This window comes from Folsomia candida, unplaced genomic scaffold (assembly GCF_002217175.1).
Source record: "Folsomia candida strain VU population unplaced genomic scaffold, ASM221717v1 Fcan01_Sc015, whole genome shotgun sequence".
Lineage (NCBI taxonomy): Eukaryota > Metazoa > Arthropoda > Collembola > Entomobryomorpha > Isotomidae > Folsomia > Folsomia candida.
In genome coordinates, this window is record NW_019091207.1 from 688,368 (window position 1) to 704,024 (window position 15,657).

General features: G+C 40.2%; 1 protein-coding gene across 2 annotated transcripts in view; it reads right to left on the reverse strand.

Annotated features, from left to right (window-relative positions):
• Positions 1–15,657, reverse strand: part of LOC110856334 (synaptotagmin-7) — a 54,406-nt gene that overhangs the window by 24,974 nt on the left and 13,775 nt on the right. The window contains exons 2-4 of one of the 2 annotated variants that reach the window (XM_035856925.1): positions 14,742–14,810; positions 14,581–14,671; positions 13,781–14,078 (exon numbers count right to left, since the gene is read on the reverse strand). In XM_035856925.1, coding sequence (XP_035712818.1) covers positions 13,781–14,078; positions 14,581–14,671; positions 14,742–14,775 — 423 coding nt within the window. In that variant the 5' untranslated portion in view covers positions 14,776–14,810. Of the gene's footprint in view, positions 1–13,780; positions 14,079–14,580; positions 14,672–14,741; positions 14,845–15,657 lie in introns of those variants that run through there. The other variant, XM_022104818.2, reaches the window with a different exon arrangement.

The following is a 15,657-nucleotide window of genomic DNA, read 5'->3' on the forward strand; positions in this document are numbered from 1 at the left end:
CGTAGAATGGCAACATTTCCCCCATGCTGCGGGCCAGAAATAGGTCCGAGTCAATTTATTTGTGTAGCATGTATAGGGGCCGCGGAAGGTGGGGGGACATCTGGGGACATTCAGATTGTAGGATAGGGGAGGGAAGGGTTTAATAAGATGGGGACATCGAATAACCGTGGGAACATTGTCCCTCTGTCCCTACCCTTCCTCAGCCACTGAGTAATAGCTATGCAAACTCTAGACAGTGGCCGCGGAAGGTGTGGTGACGTGTGGGGACATTAACATTCCAGGATAGGGGAGGGACGGGTTTATAAAACATGGAAATATGATGAATATATCGAATAACCGTGAGGACATTATCCCTCTGTCCCCACGCTTCCGCGGCCACTTCAACCATTTCGAAGAGAAAGCCCCCTTACACCTGATTGATTCCAGCAACGAAATTGGCTTGTTTTACGGGTTTAAAGCTATGCATGCTATGCACGGTCACACCTACCTTGTCGAGCTGAGATTATGCCGTTATTTGTTGTTGTGATGCAGGATGGATATTTATCAATCCAAACACCGTCAAGTCAACCAGGTTGGAATTTATGGTGCAGAAGGAAATCGGTGAAAGTGCTTGGTGAGCCGGAGTGTTTGAGCTTTCTCTTTGTTACAAACGGTCCGAGAGGGAGACAAACTACAACTGATCTGGGTTTAGAGCGTTCGCCGAGGAAAACTTAGCCCGACCAACTTGCTCAACTCATCTCCGCCTAAATTTAGGGAGACGACAGGACAGGGATGGGATTTCTCTCTTCACGGTGAAAGTTGTACTGTACACGACTCGTTTCACTAACGCTGGGCTGGAATATGAATGCATCACCGTTGATGCGGGATTGGATTATGTCGACACTAAAGTTTCAACTTACTGTCGTACACACAATCATTTTTATCGTGATAAAAACTTGTGGAGAGAGAATGGATGCACTTACGAAGCCGTACTTGTGATACACTGTTAAAAATCTGGTAGATACTCCGTGCTGGTATTGACTTGGTAATAATTTCCTACCGGATTGGTAGTAAATTGTTTCTGAGTGGTAAATTTTTCATTACCACAACATTACTGAACGGTAATACCAGTGCCGGTAGAGTCACATATGTACTCCGGTCGGTAATGATTCAATACCAATTTTCTAAGAGTGTACACATTTATGTCAGAGAGAGAGAGAGATGCGAATTTTGTGGAACAAAGAGAAAGTTTCCAACAATTTGAAAATTCTGGGATGATGAGTGATTGACGGAAATTTGATTTACGTAAAAGTGGTGAAGTATATGTTATACGTGAGTTTGATACGCTAGATTGCATAAAATTGCGTGTTATATAATGTGTAGAAAGGTAATTCGGTAAAGCTTAATATCAGCAGACTTTCCCTAATCTGTATGGCAATTAGAATGATGCACAATACTTTCGTGACACTTTTATGGGTGCCATTAAAACGGAGTGTTGCACAGTTATTATTAAACATATGCAGAAAATGTCTAGGTGCAAATTTGCAACATATTTTTGCCAAAATTTTTGCCATATACAGACACAGTTAAAAATATGCAAGTACTGGTATAGATTTGGGAATAACTTTTATCGGGATTGGTAATGGTTTGTTTCTGAGTGGTAAATTTTTATTACCACAACTTCCTTACTTACTATACAGTAATTCCCGTTATTACCGTACCGGTGAAGTCATATATGTAGTCCGATAACTAATGATTCAATAGGATTTTGCTAATACGCAGTGGCCGCGGAAGTATGTGGACAGGGGGACAGTGTCCCCACGGTTGTTTTTTATCTGCCCATCTTTTGTACTCTATCCTACAATGCTAATGTCCCCAGATGTCCCCACACCTTCCGCGGCCACTGTACATACATACAAACTTTTCTTCAAATGCCCCCGTATCACAAATACATACGTACAATAACACCATACAATTCAACTTTAATCGAACTAATAGCTTAGAAATGAGATGATATGTACGCAACTTTGTTTGTGCAAGTGTACAGCACACAGGTTTTGGTTGGAAGGCAAGCAATAACAAGGAATGGCATGAGACTAGACTCACCCTGCGGTTTAGAAGTGGATCGGGATCACTAGCAATTTGTGGATATCTCGTGGCTGCAGATATTTACCATTCGAGTGAAAGTCGAGTAGTCGTAGAAAGTGAATTAGTTCGACCAACAAACGGAAAACGGACAACCACTTGTTGTAGAGAGGGGAAACTACTCGATCCATTCCTTCCTAACATAATTTCACGTTTCTCACTCACTTCCAGCCAAAATCCTTGCATTGTAATTCCCAAATTGCTGTTTACTTTCATCCAGAACCAATTCTGATATGGATGGATTGCTGGATGAATCGATAGCATTTATTCCTTTCTCACCAAAAGCAATACCGTCTTCGCATCACTAGCTCGATGCAATGAACAGTGGCCGCGGAAGCTGTGGGAACATGGGACATTAACATTGTAGGATAGGGAAGGGAGGGGTTTATATAACATGGGCAGATGATGGAGATGTCGAATAACTGTGGGGACTTGGTCCCCACGCTTCCGCAGCCACTGCATATGGATGTAAAGGTATGACTTTGCACAGATAAAAACCCTATGACTACTTTTTGCAATTTAGAATACTCGTGGTAAACATTTTTCGCAAAGTACAACGACCACACCGCCAATTTTTGTGTGGAGAAAGGTCACCTAAGATTCATACCTAAATAGATTGTGTGTATGCACATACAAACGTAAAGTGGATTGCCCACGAAAAAATAACCTAGCCTACTTTTTCCTACTTTACACCAGTGTTTCGTTTCTTGCGGGTTTGCTACATTTCTTGCACTGGAAAGCAAGAAATGCAAGAAATGCGAGGTGCAAGAAACTGGGAGAAAGTGCTTGAAATTTGCGCCATCTTGCCACGCGCGGTATGAAGCATAGCGGCGGGACGTAGTTTCTTGCGCCTTGCATTTCGTGCAGGTCAAAATATTTACCTGCAAGAAACCACTTTCTTCCCGTTATTTCTTCTCTGAAGTGGTCTTTATCTACTTTCACCCGAAACACTACTTTCCACACATCAACACACGGTCATACATCCATCCACATTTGATAAATGGTTGTAAAATTGTACTGTTGCATACATACGTCCTGTCGAGAGAGCAGGCAATTTGGAGCACGTTCTACTTTTTTTGAGAGTTTGATAGATTGGCTCGCATTTACTTTGGGGATGGAAAAGCGTCCCGCACAAAGGGCTTTACTACATACGTTACTATCTTATCAGTCAATATTGTTGAAGTGCGTCGGAAAAAAATTTTCATTGGCCGCGGAAGCGTGGGGACAAATGTCCCCTCGGATATTCGATGTCCCCATCATCTCCAAATCTTATACAAACCCTTCCCTCTCCCTATCCTACAATGTCAACGTCCCCCATGTCCCCACGGCTTCCGCGGCCACTGCAGTTGCTGGGGCGATGAATCTCCTCTTATGACAGAATGCTAACTTATTATACCATTCCCCAATCTTTTGCGGATAGATTTTGCATTAAAACTCTGAACGAACGGAGCCTATTTTTATCCCCAATTCAATACATAATCCAAATATTTGAAGGTACATACATACATTTCAAAGGTTCAGAAATAGCTGGGCGACACACAGAATTGACATGTACAGCGAGTCCTTACGTATGCAGCAACCAAGGTCAATACCATTATTATTAAGGCTTCCATTTCACTAGCCGCATTGGCGTCGGAAGCAGGGGGACATTTTTCATCCAGAAATTCAGGAAAGTTGTATGTTAATAAGTTCTTTCTCCTTTTATCCAACAAGGCAAATGTCCCCTAACTTCCGCCGCCCCTGAACTATCCGCACATACCACAAGAACCCTATTTGCCACTTGTTTGAGCACCAAACCACGTACGTAGGTAGCTACCAATGAATTTCAAATTTTGCAATTCTACTAGCCTGAAATTCGACCAACAAAGTTTCATGTGGACAAAGTTTCATGTCTCGTCGCGTCGTCGTCTCACCACGAAAACTTTCCGTTTCAATCAGTGAGGAAGCCATTATTGGGAATCTACGTTAATTATTAACTCTCTTGGTTAACAATAATCACTAATTTGCATTTCATTTACTCATCTTCAGTTCGACTCCATTTGAATTACATACTTGCATCGAAATCAAATCCTTTGTAACTTGATCGTTTCTCCTGCATGAGACAATCGATGGACGGAGAAAGGATGGCGAAAGGTCCAATTAAATTTCGCATTGTGGTAGCATTTCTGCCAGACGAGGCAGAAACAAATAAGCATCCATCAATCCACCATTGGTTAAGATAAGCGCATATCTGTATGTATGTATTTACATTATGCAAATTACATACCACAGCGCGTTCATTGCCCATATCAGACTAAATGTAACACAGCCATATCGCAGTTTTTGCTTTTCAAGTTTAATTTACTTTCTCTTTGATTCTCACAATAAAGAGATTTTTGGATTGTATGCAAATGTGCGAAAGTCATTAAAGTATGAAGTGAAGGTGTTTGAGATGAGACACGAAAAATCGCAATGTTTCGCTAAATTCCTTTCGATTGGTTGTTTTGATCTGTCGATCTAATCCAGAGTATTTGTCGGTATGTTGCTTGCATATTTGTGCATGGCATTTAATAATATGAAATACTTACAATGGAGGTCTCCCAGCGGATACTCTCCGATTTTGGCAAATTAGTGCCAATCTCATACAAATTTAAGTAGTATGAAATTTTCGAAAGACACGATCTCCCAATGGGCACTTTTGGCCGAGATATTTGAATCCGAAGAGGAGAAAACGCGCCCTAAAGTCGACAAATTTTACACTTTCCGAATTTACTGCGCGTTTTCCCCTCTTCGGATGCAAATATCTCTGCCAAACGTGCCCATTGGGAGATCATGTCTTTCACAAATTTCAACCTAATCAAATTTGTCATCGATTGACACTTGTTTACTCAAAATCAGAGATCATCCACTAGAAAACCTCCCTTGTAATATTCACTCAATTTGTTTTTCTTTACATCGTCTCATTCAAACCTAATTTAAGCCAGACTTTCTCAATAATTACTCTTTCTCTTCACCAACACAAATTTCAGAAATGTAAATATACAACAAACTTATGTACATATATATCTATGTATGTAAATCTGCTACTAAAAGTAGCAACACATACAGAATATGCCCAGCATTAATAAAACCAGAGCAAATACGAACGAATTCCACGAACGTATTTATCTGTCAAGCCATAAAAGAATATCGCAGTTCAAAGAAGAAAGCAATTCATGGAATCCTGTTGCACAACGATTCGAGCCAAGATTACAAAGCGTCTGCTGCCGACAGGTAGCTGCGACTTTTATGTTTACATAATAATGTTGCTTGCTTGCATGTAATTAAACATGACAAAGTCAATAACAGACCAGCTACGACACGTACACGGTTGATGAATTTCTTATGCAAAACCTGCCGCTTGCAAATTGCAAATGTCTTTTAATAATAGAAACCCACCATATGCTGGTTGGTTTGGTTTGGTTGGCAGCTTTGTGTAAGATGCATATCTGGATTATTACCCTCCATATAATAATACAGATAAATGCTTGCAGTGGCAGCGGAAGGGTGCGGGATAGAGGGACAATGTCGTCACGGTTGTTCAATGTCCCCATCATCTGCCTATTTTATATAAACCCCGCCCTCCCCTATCCTACTATGTTAATGTCCCCAGATGTCCTCATAGCTTCCGCGCCCACTCAAAAGATGTTCCATTTATTAAGAAAGACAGTGGCCGCGGAAGGGTGTGGACAGAGGGGCAATGTCCCCACGGTTGTTCGATGTCCTCATCATCTCCCCATCTTATATATAAACCCCCCCCCCTCCCCCATCCTACAATGTTAATGTCCCCAGATGTCCCCACGGCTTCCGCGGCCACTGAATACGTGTCTCTGCTATGAATAGAGCGCCACGACAATCTAATAACAGTTCTCTAGATCCACCAACTTTGAGTGAAAGCGAGATTTTATCTCCAGTTAATGAAACGCTTTGATTAGACTTCTTTCATTTCATTCACTTAACAACTGCTTATCCTTACTTTCTTCTTTTACGTAAATCCAGGCCTTGAACCACCAGACGAGGGTGTTCATGTCCAAATTTATAAGACTATCTATTCCGTTCTCATCTTTTCAGACAACAATTACTTCAAGAGTTTAGTTCCCATGCTATTCTTTCAGGTTACTGACAGAAGAAAAGATACATGAAGGCAGGATCCGTCTCGCTTTTGTAGCCTCTTAGGGTTAAAAATAATGCTTCGTTTCTGGTGAGTTTGATACATTTTGAAGCAAGCCATGCAAGAAATTCGAGGTGCAAGAAACTGGGAGAAAGTGCAAGAAATATGCGCCATCATGCCGTATGAAGTAGTTTCTCATGCATCGCATTTCTTGCGGGTCGAAATAGCTGCAAGAAACCACTTTCTCCCTGTCATTTCTTGAAAAATTGTTAATTACACACGAAACACGGGGTCAGTAGCGACTACTTTCATTCTGTGTTTAGTCTCCCGGTTTGCCACATTTTTTGCACTGCAAAGCAAGTACCGCAAGAAATGCAAGGTGCAAGATATTGGGAGAAAGTACACGAAATGTGAGCCATCTAGCCATGCGCCGTATGAACTACTTACAGTGACAGAGTGTCGTTTCTAGCGCCTTGCATTTCTTGCAGATCAAAATATTTACCTGCAAAAAACCACTTTCTCCCCGTTATTTCTCTCAATTTGCTACTTTCACCCAAAACACTGGCTTAAAAGTTGCGGATGGTAGACTAAAATGTACACTTTTCGTTCCCAGACAGACACTCTACTACTTCATCTCTACATTAACGGGGCTGGTGTTCCTCTAACAAAAATAAAGGACCAGCACTACATAAAGAGTAAAGTAAAGTCTTTGCATGTCCGCAAGAGAAAGAAAAACAGTTTCTTTTCTCCCTACTTCTTAAAAAAGAAGATGGCACACGTCATGCATGTCGGAAAAGTTGCAAAACTCGGATAAATCTTAACTCTCCACCCAGCTTAACAAGATTTAAATTATGATTCAATTTTTACTGAAACCTTGATGAGTTTTGGTCATGTATCATCATGCATGAAAATAATACATAGCTTAACTTCCTGTGTGAAATATGTAATGTTTTTTTTGCATAGGGTGCAAATATTATCAAATTATGAATGTATGCAGTGGCCGCGGAAGGGTGGGGACAGAGGGACAATTTAAATCCCCATGATTATTAAATGTCCCCAGCATCTGGCCATCTTATATAAATCCCTCTCTCCTCTATCCTACAATGTTATTCTCCCCAAATGTCCCACACATTCCGCGGCCACTGTATAACTAGACACTACATAATGCCAAAAGAACAGTGGCTTTTGCATAACATGAGAGTGTTTATGTATTTATTTTCTTGTTTTTATATGTGTCATTTTGCCCCATTTGTTTAAACATGCCGGTTGATGAGTTGGAAGAGAAAGGAGACGGCATGAACGTGACATTGAACTTGATCTTGAGAAGAAGGGGAGTTTTTAGTAGCAGTTAAGTAGTTGAACAGTAAGTAGGTTTTAAGAGTAGCTGCCGAGTAGAAGTAGAATTGAAGAGTTGTAATTCGGCAGCATTGTGCAAAATTAATAGTTGTTTAATTAATAAGAAATAAGTTGGTGACAATAAATTGGGGTGTTGCTATTTAATAGAAATCATCCATTTGTTGTTCACATTATTATTACAAAGAGGATTTCGTAGTTCATCTTGCTCATTCTTCTGACGCAAAAACATCACGCCAAACAGGGATAAGCTCGCTGCTGGTAGTGGGAGTCGTTATTCCAAAGTGGCCGCGGAAGGGTGTGGGGACAGAGGACAATGTCCCCACGGTTGTTTGATGTCCCCACCATCAGCCCAACTTATATAAACCCGTCCCTCTGCACATCCTACAATGTTAATGTCCCCACATGTCCCCACAACTTCCGCGGCCACTGTATGCCTTGTACAGAGAAATGTGTCCACGTCAGCATTTAAGCTTGTCCTTGAATTCGCTTCCTTATTGCATTTAGTACGACAAAATAGCACGGGAATAAAAAAGAGTATGACACAAAAGAAAAATGAGGCCAGAGTGAAAAGCAGATGTACGTATGCAACCATTCATATCAGATTGTACGTAATGTGCGGAAATTCTAAAGAGGTTTGACATTCAGCTTTCTCCCGTCGCCTCTGAAGTCATTTTAGCATATGTCGCATGGAAATTTTACTCATGAATTTGTAAACCTTCTTAATCTGAAATGGTATAGAGACGCGTTCAAAGTCCTAGCCAAACAAGAAAGCTGATGGGAAATTCGGTTCCTGGTTGTTAACTGCAGTGTTTCGTGGCTTGCGGGATTGCTACATACGTTTCTTGCACTGTGAAGCAAAAAACGTAAAAAAAGAAATGCGTGGTGCAAGAAACTGGGAGAAAGTGCAAGAAATACAAAATAACTGGGAAAAACCAGTGTTCCTTGTATATAGTGCTTCGTTTCTTGCAGGTTTGCTACATTTCTTGCACTGTTCAGCAAGCCACGCAAGGAATGCAAGGTGCAAAAAACTGGGAGAAAGTGCGAGAAATTTGCGCCATCTAGCCACGCGCCGTATGAAGTACAGCGGCGCGGCGACGTTTCTCGCGCCTTGCATTTCTTGCTGGTCAAAATATTTCCCTACAAAAAACACGTTCTTTCCCTTATTATTTCTTGCAAGTGGTTACTCCCACCCGAAACACTGTTAACACTATTTGGATCAAAATTATCACTTAAGTTGAACAAAGATCAACAACTTGAGTACGTATGTATGCAGGCTCAAATTGGGAGACGAGGTCCAAACCGGAAAATACTGGCGTGGCACGGCATTTGACATTTAATTGAAATTTCTGTTACGTAAAGTTGGGCTCAGGACGGATTTAAACCTGGTGTTTATCTGAACACGTCAAAGGGAGAATTTTCAATTACGTAATACGCTGCATGGATTTATCTGACGGTGGAGGAAATTGGGACAGAAGTAGCAACCATCACCTGTAAAAGTTCTTTTCACTACGCAAATACATGCATGCATGTACGAACAGTGGCCGCGGAAGCTGTGGGGTCACCTGGGGACATTAATGGATACTGTAGGATAGGGGAGGGAGATTTTTACACTCAAAATAAGGTAGTAATGAATCATTACCATGTGGAATGACTATGTGGCTCTACCACGTCGGTTACGATTTGTCGTAGAAATGGTAATAATAAGTTCAGGGAAATTCAAATTCATTACCAAATATTAAGGAGGTGAATACCATTATGTATTAAATTTGAATTGCCCTGAACTTATTATTATCATTTCTACGACAAATCGTAACCGACGTGGTAGAGCCACATAGTCATTCCGCATGGTAATGATTCATTAATACCTTATTTTGAGTGTATTTAACATGTACATATGATGGGGACATCGAATAACCGTGGGGACATTGCCCCTCTGTCCCCACACGTGCTTCCGCGGCCACTGCGTACCAGCAGACAGATTGGGAAGGAAAGTTTGTGACAAATCCCGACCAAATTATATTTATACGGATGCATATTGGCATAAAAATAACCCTTTTGCCGCACTAAACTTTTTCCATCATTGTCTAAAAACGGTTTGCAGACTAATAATCATGCTCTTTGTGTGGAATAATGATAGTTATTTGTGTAAGCTGTCTGCAAGATTATGATTATTATATCAATCAATTTATGTAAATTGTCTGGAAAAATATTGCTTTGAAATATCTAACGTTAAATTATATACCATTTTTTGTGGATGATTTTTGCTAGTTATAAATTATGTGCTACTAAATTATAGAGGACTGTTGACACTCAATTTTGCACGTACGCACGCTTTGAGGAAGGAGAGCAACCTGTATATAATAAAATAGTAAAAACGCAGCTAATGCACTCTTAGAAAACTGGTATTACATCATTACTGACTGGAGTACATATATGTCTCTACCGGACGGTAATAAAGGGAATTACCATTTATTTAGTAGTGTCGTGGTACTGAAGAATTTACCACGCAGAATACTGATCAGAGTACATATATACTCTACCGGTAATAACGGGCATTACCGTTCAGTACAGATGATATGGTACTGAATAATCTACTACCCAGCAATAAACTATTACCAATCCGGTAGGAAGTTATTACCAAATCAATACCAGCACGCAATGTATATCTGACTCTACCAGATTTTTAATCGTATAATGAAATTAAGCAAAGCCAGCATTCTGCACGAACGGGGCTTCTCACTCCTTGTACGCATGTTATTCCAAAATTTCTACAATTTCTACTAAAATTTCATTGCCAAATTTTCGAAAATGCATATTTCACATTTTTTCACAAATTCTTGAAAATGAATGCACCCCACAAAATAAAGTCGGAACTTTTTCCACCACTAAATTAGTACTCCTTATGTGTACCCGTATTAATCTGAAATTTCTATGTAACATTCTGTCCACAGGCAGGCTGCCTCACACTTTAATTATTGAGGATGAGGAGAAAGTGCTCATTTCATCGGGAAAAGGTTACTTTCCATCCAACCTAAAAATATCTTTGGGATGGAAGCACGACTAAAAAGATGGATGGATTTGGGACTTCTAATCCTCTCCTTCTGCCCCCAATTTTTTTATTGCCCAACTCTTCGAACTTTGGACTTTCCTGCAAAAGCACAACCTTATGCCTGGTAAGGAAAAGAATGGCTCGTGGTGCTGCTGGTGCCTGTAGTAATTCAATACTTTTATTGAAATAAGGATTCATTTCACAAAAAGGGGACAATCTAAGAGAATTATCCGTCGCAAATCCTTTTACTCGGAGCTAACAGTCGGACTAATTTCATTTATTTAGTGTCCCATTAGTCTTCTAGGGACGTGCTGGTTGCTTAAATTCCATATGCATACAATGTATAGCTGATAAACTACGTAGGTACGTACGTAATATATCCGGGTAGAAATTACTGTGTCGAATTATGCAGGAATTGACAAAAGCATGTTGTAAATATTCTGCATAATTGTGTTTTGCATAATCCTGCAGAAACTTTCTATTGGCTTTCTTCTACAGAACTGTATGTGCATAATTCTGCATACTCGAGTAGAAATTACTCTGTCGAATTATGCAGGAATCGACAAAAGCATATTGTAAATATGCTGCATAATTATTTTCTGCATAATTATGCAGAAAATTTCCATTGGCTTTCTTCTGCAGAACTGTATTTGCATAATTCTGCCTAACCGAGTAGAAACCACTCTGTCGAATTCTGGAGTAATCTGCAAAACCATATTGCATTCTGCATAATTTGCAATTCTGCATAAAATTTACTATTCGTTTTATTCTGAACTGTACGTGCATAATTCTGCGAGCATAGCCCTCTGCACAAATTACCTTGCATAAAGTTTTTCTGCAGAAAATCTGGCCAAATTTCTGCAAGAAATTCCCCCGTCCAAATTTTTACTCGGGATGTATATCCTAGCTGAACAAAGACGTGCTGTGAACCGTGTTTATTTTCTAAAGTCGTGAGATCTGGTTATATCCAAGAATTCTCTAGTGACGCGGTGTTGCTGATGGTCTTGTGGATATTGCCGAAATAAGAGAAATGTTCCCTTCAAACATGTCAGAGATCAGGAAATTGCGCCATTAAGAATCGGTTGGGTGTAATTGAAAACAAATAGTCAGCCCATTTTCCAAGATGTCCGGGACACAAAGAGAACAAGAACAGAACAACCACTGTAAAAACAGCTTGAACAATTGAGTAGTAGGTACTTTGTGGGTTCAATCCTTCTGTATGCACACTTCGCATTCAGTTTTACACGTCGATTAGATATGCACAATGGCCGCGGAAGGGTGTGGACAGAGGGGCAATGTCCCCACGGTTATTCGGTGTCCGCATCATCTCCCCATCTTATATAAACCCCTCCCTCCCCTATCCTACAATCTTAATGCCTCCACATGTCCCCACGGCTTCCGCGGCCACTGGTACAATTTCGAGTTAGGCAACATTACCGTTATGACTGGAACAACTTTATCACGGCGACCGCACACACGAAATTGACACTTGCAATTAATTCTCAAAATAATCTACATACCGATATTTACAAAGGTCACCACACGTCAAACACCGCAAAGTGCAGACAAAATTTGAGTCGTTCAAAGTGTAAACTAATTCTTGGATAAAACACCCGAAAAGCAATGCATTTCGTGCTCTTTCAGCCATCCGTGGGATTAATATGGAAGGAAACAGATATCAATTTTATGTATGTCGAGGCACATAGTTCTAACTCGTGTTGATTTAAACGACGGCAGTGATTATGTGCTTTTCTTAGATTATTACTGTCATAAATGACTACATAATTACTTACTACGCATGCCATAAGTCTGTCGTAATGTGGAGCATGTGAAAAGTTGCTTCATCAAAAGTTACGATTTTGTACCAAGTTCTGCTTGTCCGATTTCTTGAAAAGTTTTAAATTTCTTTACTTAAACTTGTTTTCATTTCCTTTGACACTTTCTTTGACTGCTGCTCGGAATAGTACGGACGTACGTATTGTGAGGAAAGAAAGTTTTTAAGAAATGGAAAAGCGGAAAAGTGTCAGGTTTTCCGTTCGTAATGTTTGCATTAAACGTGCGACACACACAACTTATTACGCCTACTATGTCGACATGCATAATGGGATGAATAATTCAGTCTGATTGCATTTAGGAGAGTAGGATGAACAGTTTTTTGAAGCTTATGCAAATTTAATGAAACAATAAATGATACCATGTTATATATGATTCCAGTGGCCGCGGAAGTGTGGGACAGAGGGACAATAATGTACGGTCATTTGATGTCCTCACCATCTTTCCATCTTACATATAGGTAAACCCCTCGCTCCCCCATCCTACAATGGCAATGTCCCCACGGCTTCCGCGGCAATTGTAATGATTCCCAGTATTTTTTAAACGTATTTACTTTGATCTAACGTTCTCGTGTGTAGGCTTAGGATTAGTTTATGTACATATGTGTGCACTCTAAGAAATTTTATCCCCGGATTATCACCGAGTGCAGTATGTGTGACTTCACCAGATGGTGATAACATGTTACCGATCGGTTGTTGCAGTGTCACCACGTGGAAAGATTCCAGTCTATCTGAAAGTCTATCACCAGCTGAAGCATATACATATGTAAATTTTGTATCACCGAAATGGTAACAACCTCGATCACCAGTTGACACCGCTTTGCTAAGAGTGCAAGTCTAGGAAGTGGGTCTTAACATTTTAACCTTTTCAATAACATTTCAGCGTAAGAACCAACTTATGTAAAGCATCAACATAACATCCTTCCTTCCTTCACTCGTTCTAGGAAATCTTGTGCTTGTTTGCATTGAAAAGTAAAGCTTTTGTTTACGAGTGCGTGGCCATTCTTAATCCTGAGCTTTCACTTTTCCACTTTTAAATCCTAATCCAAGGTTGAAGCATGTTTTGGAAATCTGCCTTGAGTGCTTGCTTGCCAGTCTTATGCAGTGGCCGCGGAAGCTTGAGGGGACAGAGGGACAATGTCCCCACGCTTAGATATTCGATGTCCCCATCTTATACAAACCCGTCCCTCCCCCATCCCACAATGGCAATGTCCCCAGATGTCTTCACGGCTTCCGCGGCCACTGGTTTTATGCATGTACACAAGACTTCAAACAAAAACAAAAGCCTACCTGTTGCGGGTACGTGTAGAGTGGGGGACAAGATTTTGTTGACGATCGACTCCCACGACTGTCCCACTTCTTGACTTTTTCTGCCCCGTGTCCGTGTCCATAATCCGAGGTGCTGCCAGTACTGCTGCCGATTGACGATTTAGACCAGGAAGACCTTGAGCTTTGTCGAGAATCGCGTGTGCCATAGGGACATTTGCCAAATCCACTTTCCGATGCGGCAATACATGCACGACTCGGTTTCACACCGCCAGGTCCGACCAGTGGAGTTGAGTACTTTGAGGGCCGTGGGGATTCAAACCTTATCAGAGGGGACGTATCAGTTATTATCAAGTTATTACTACTGTAATGGTAGAAATGACTGTGACAAATTCTGCAGAAAGTGGCAAATTTTGAATTTTTTGTTTCATAGTCTTGAAGAAAATGTATATGGGTTTTATTCTGCAGAAGTATGTACGTAATTCTGCACAGTTATGCATATTTTTTTGCACAAATCGCTCTGCGTACAGTTACTACAGTTGTTCTGCAGAATATAAGGTCAAATTTCTGCAGAAAATCGGCCCAACTTTCTGCAGAAAACCGTACCAAATTTCTAATCAGCCCCAATTTCTGCAGAAAATCGGCCCAAATTTCTTATCAGGCACAAATTTCTGCAGAAAATCGGCCCAAATTTCTGCAGAAAATCGTACCAAATATTTGCAAAAATCGCACCAAATTTCTAATCGGGCTCAATTTCTACAAAATATTATATGAGCACATGCACATTAAACCACGGCAAAACTTCATGTACGCAAACGACCTACCTATCCAAATCGCCCCAATCCTTGTTCTTCCTTTTGTAATAGTAATGGTAGAGGATGATGGTTAACGCGACAACGAGGGCGAGGCCGGTCCCTGAAGGCAGTCGGACAAATTACTTTCTCTCTCTTCATTCTTTTAGTGGATTACACAAATGCCTACGTACCTGCAGCAGCTCCAAGGACGGCGGATGCCACCATCTTGGTGAAGAAGAAGGGTCACTCGAGAGAGTTATCTAAATCAGGGTAAAGATAGATAGGTTCTCATATTTATCTATTTCCGTCCAGCATCAAGGTTGCGTAGCATTTGTACATATGTATGCAGCTCCTTAAGGGTTAATTGCATGCGGGTTTTGAATTTAAATTTTTCTGTCTCAACTTTCCCTTCTTCAATGTATTCAAATAACAATTTTGAAACCATCTCTGCACGTTTTTAAAAACATATTTTATTGCGTCTAAATAAAAATCGATAATTTTTAGATTTGTAAAGTTAAAGGGTTAGAATTTATGTCTTTCCATCTATCTTTTTGTTTACCCAAAACGCGCATACAATGCTACCTTAACCAGAAAATCAACAGAAAACCCAGTGCATCACATGAATGAATGAAAAGAGCAAAAGATTTCCACCATTCCGTTCGCCCTTCCCTGATCGTATCTAATATTAGTTTTGCCTCTGCGTCATCTCGTTACGTAAGGAACGACGCTAATCAGAGGTACAAGAGGTTACGAAACAGTAATTTTCTTCCTCCTCCCCACACAATTCCAACTTTTGTTCGAAAAATCTTAAATTTTTAATTGCATTTTCATATTCATGAAACTACTTCGGAAACTCCTTTGGGTATAGTTTCCGTAGTACAGATAAGCATTTATAAATCATATTCTTCACTCTTAAAATTAGCCAATTACACAAAACCATTTATTACTTTGTAAGGAGAAAAATGCATAAAAAGAGGAAATTAAATCTCATCATTGTATTACAACGAGGTTACATATTCAATGAGTCATTTAAGCATGTTTACGTACAAGCAATGTACACATACATATTTACAGAATCAATCTTATACTTAACGTGATAATCACTGA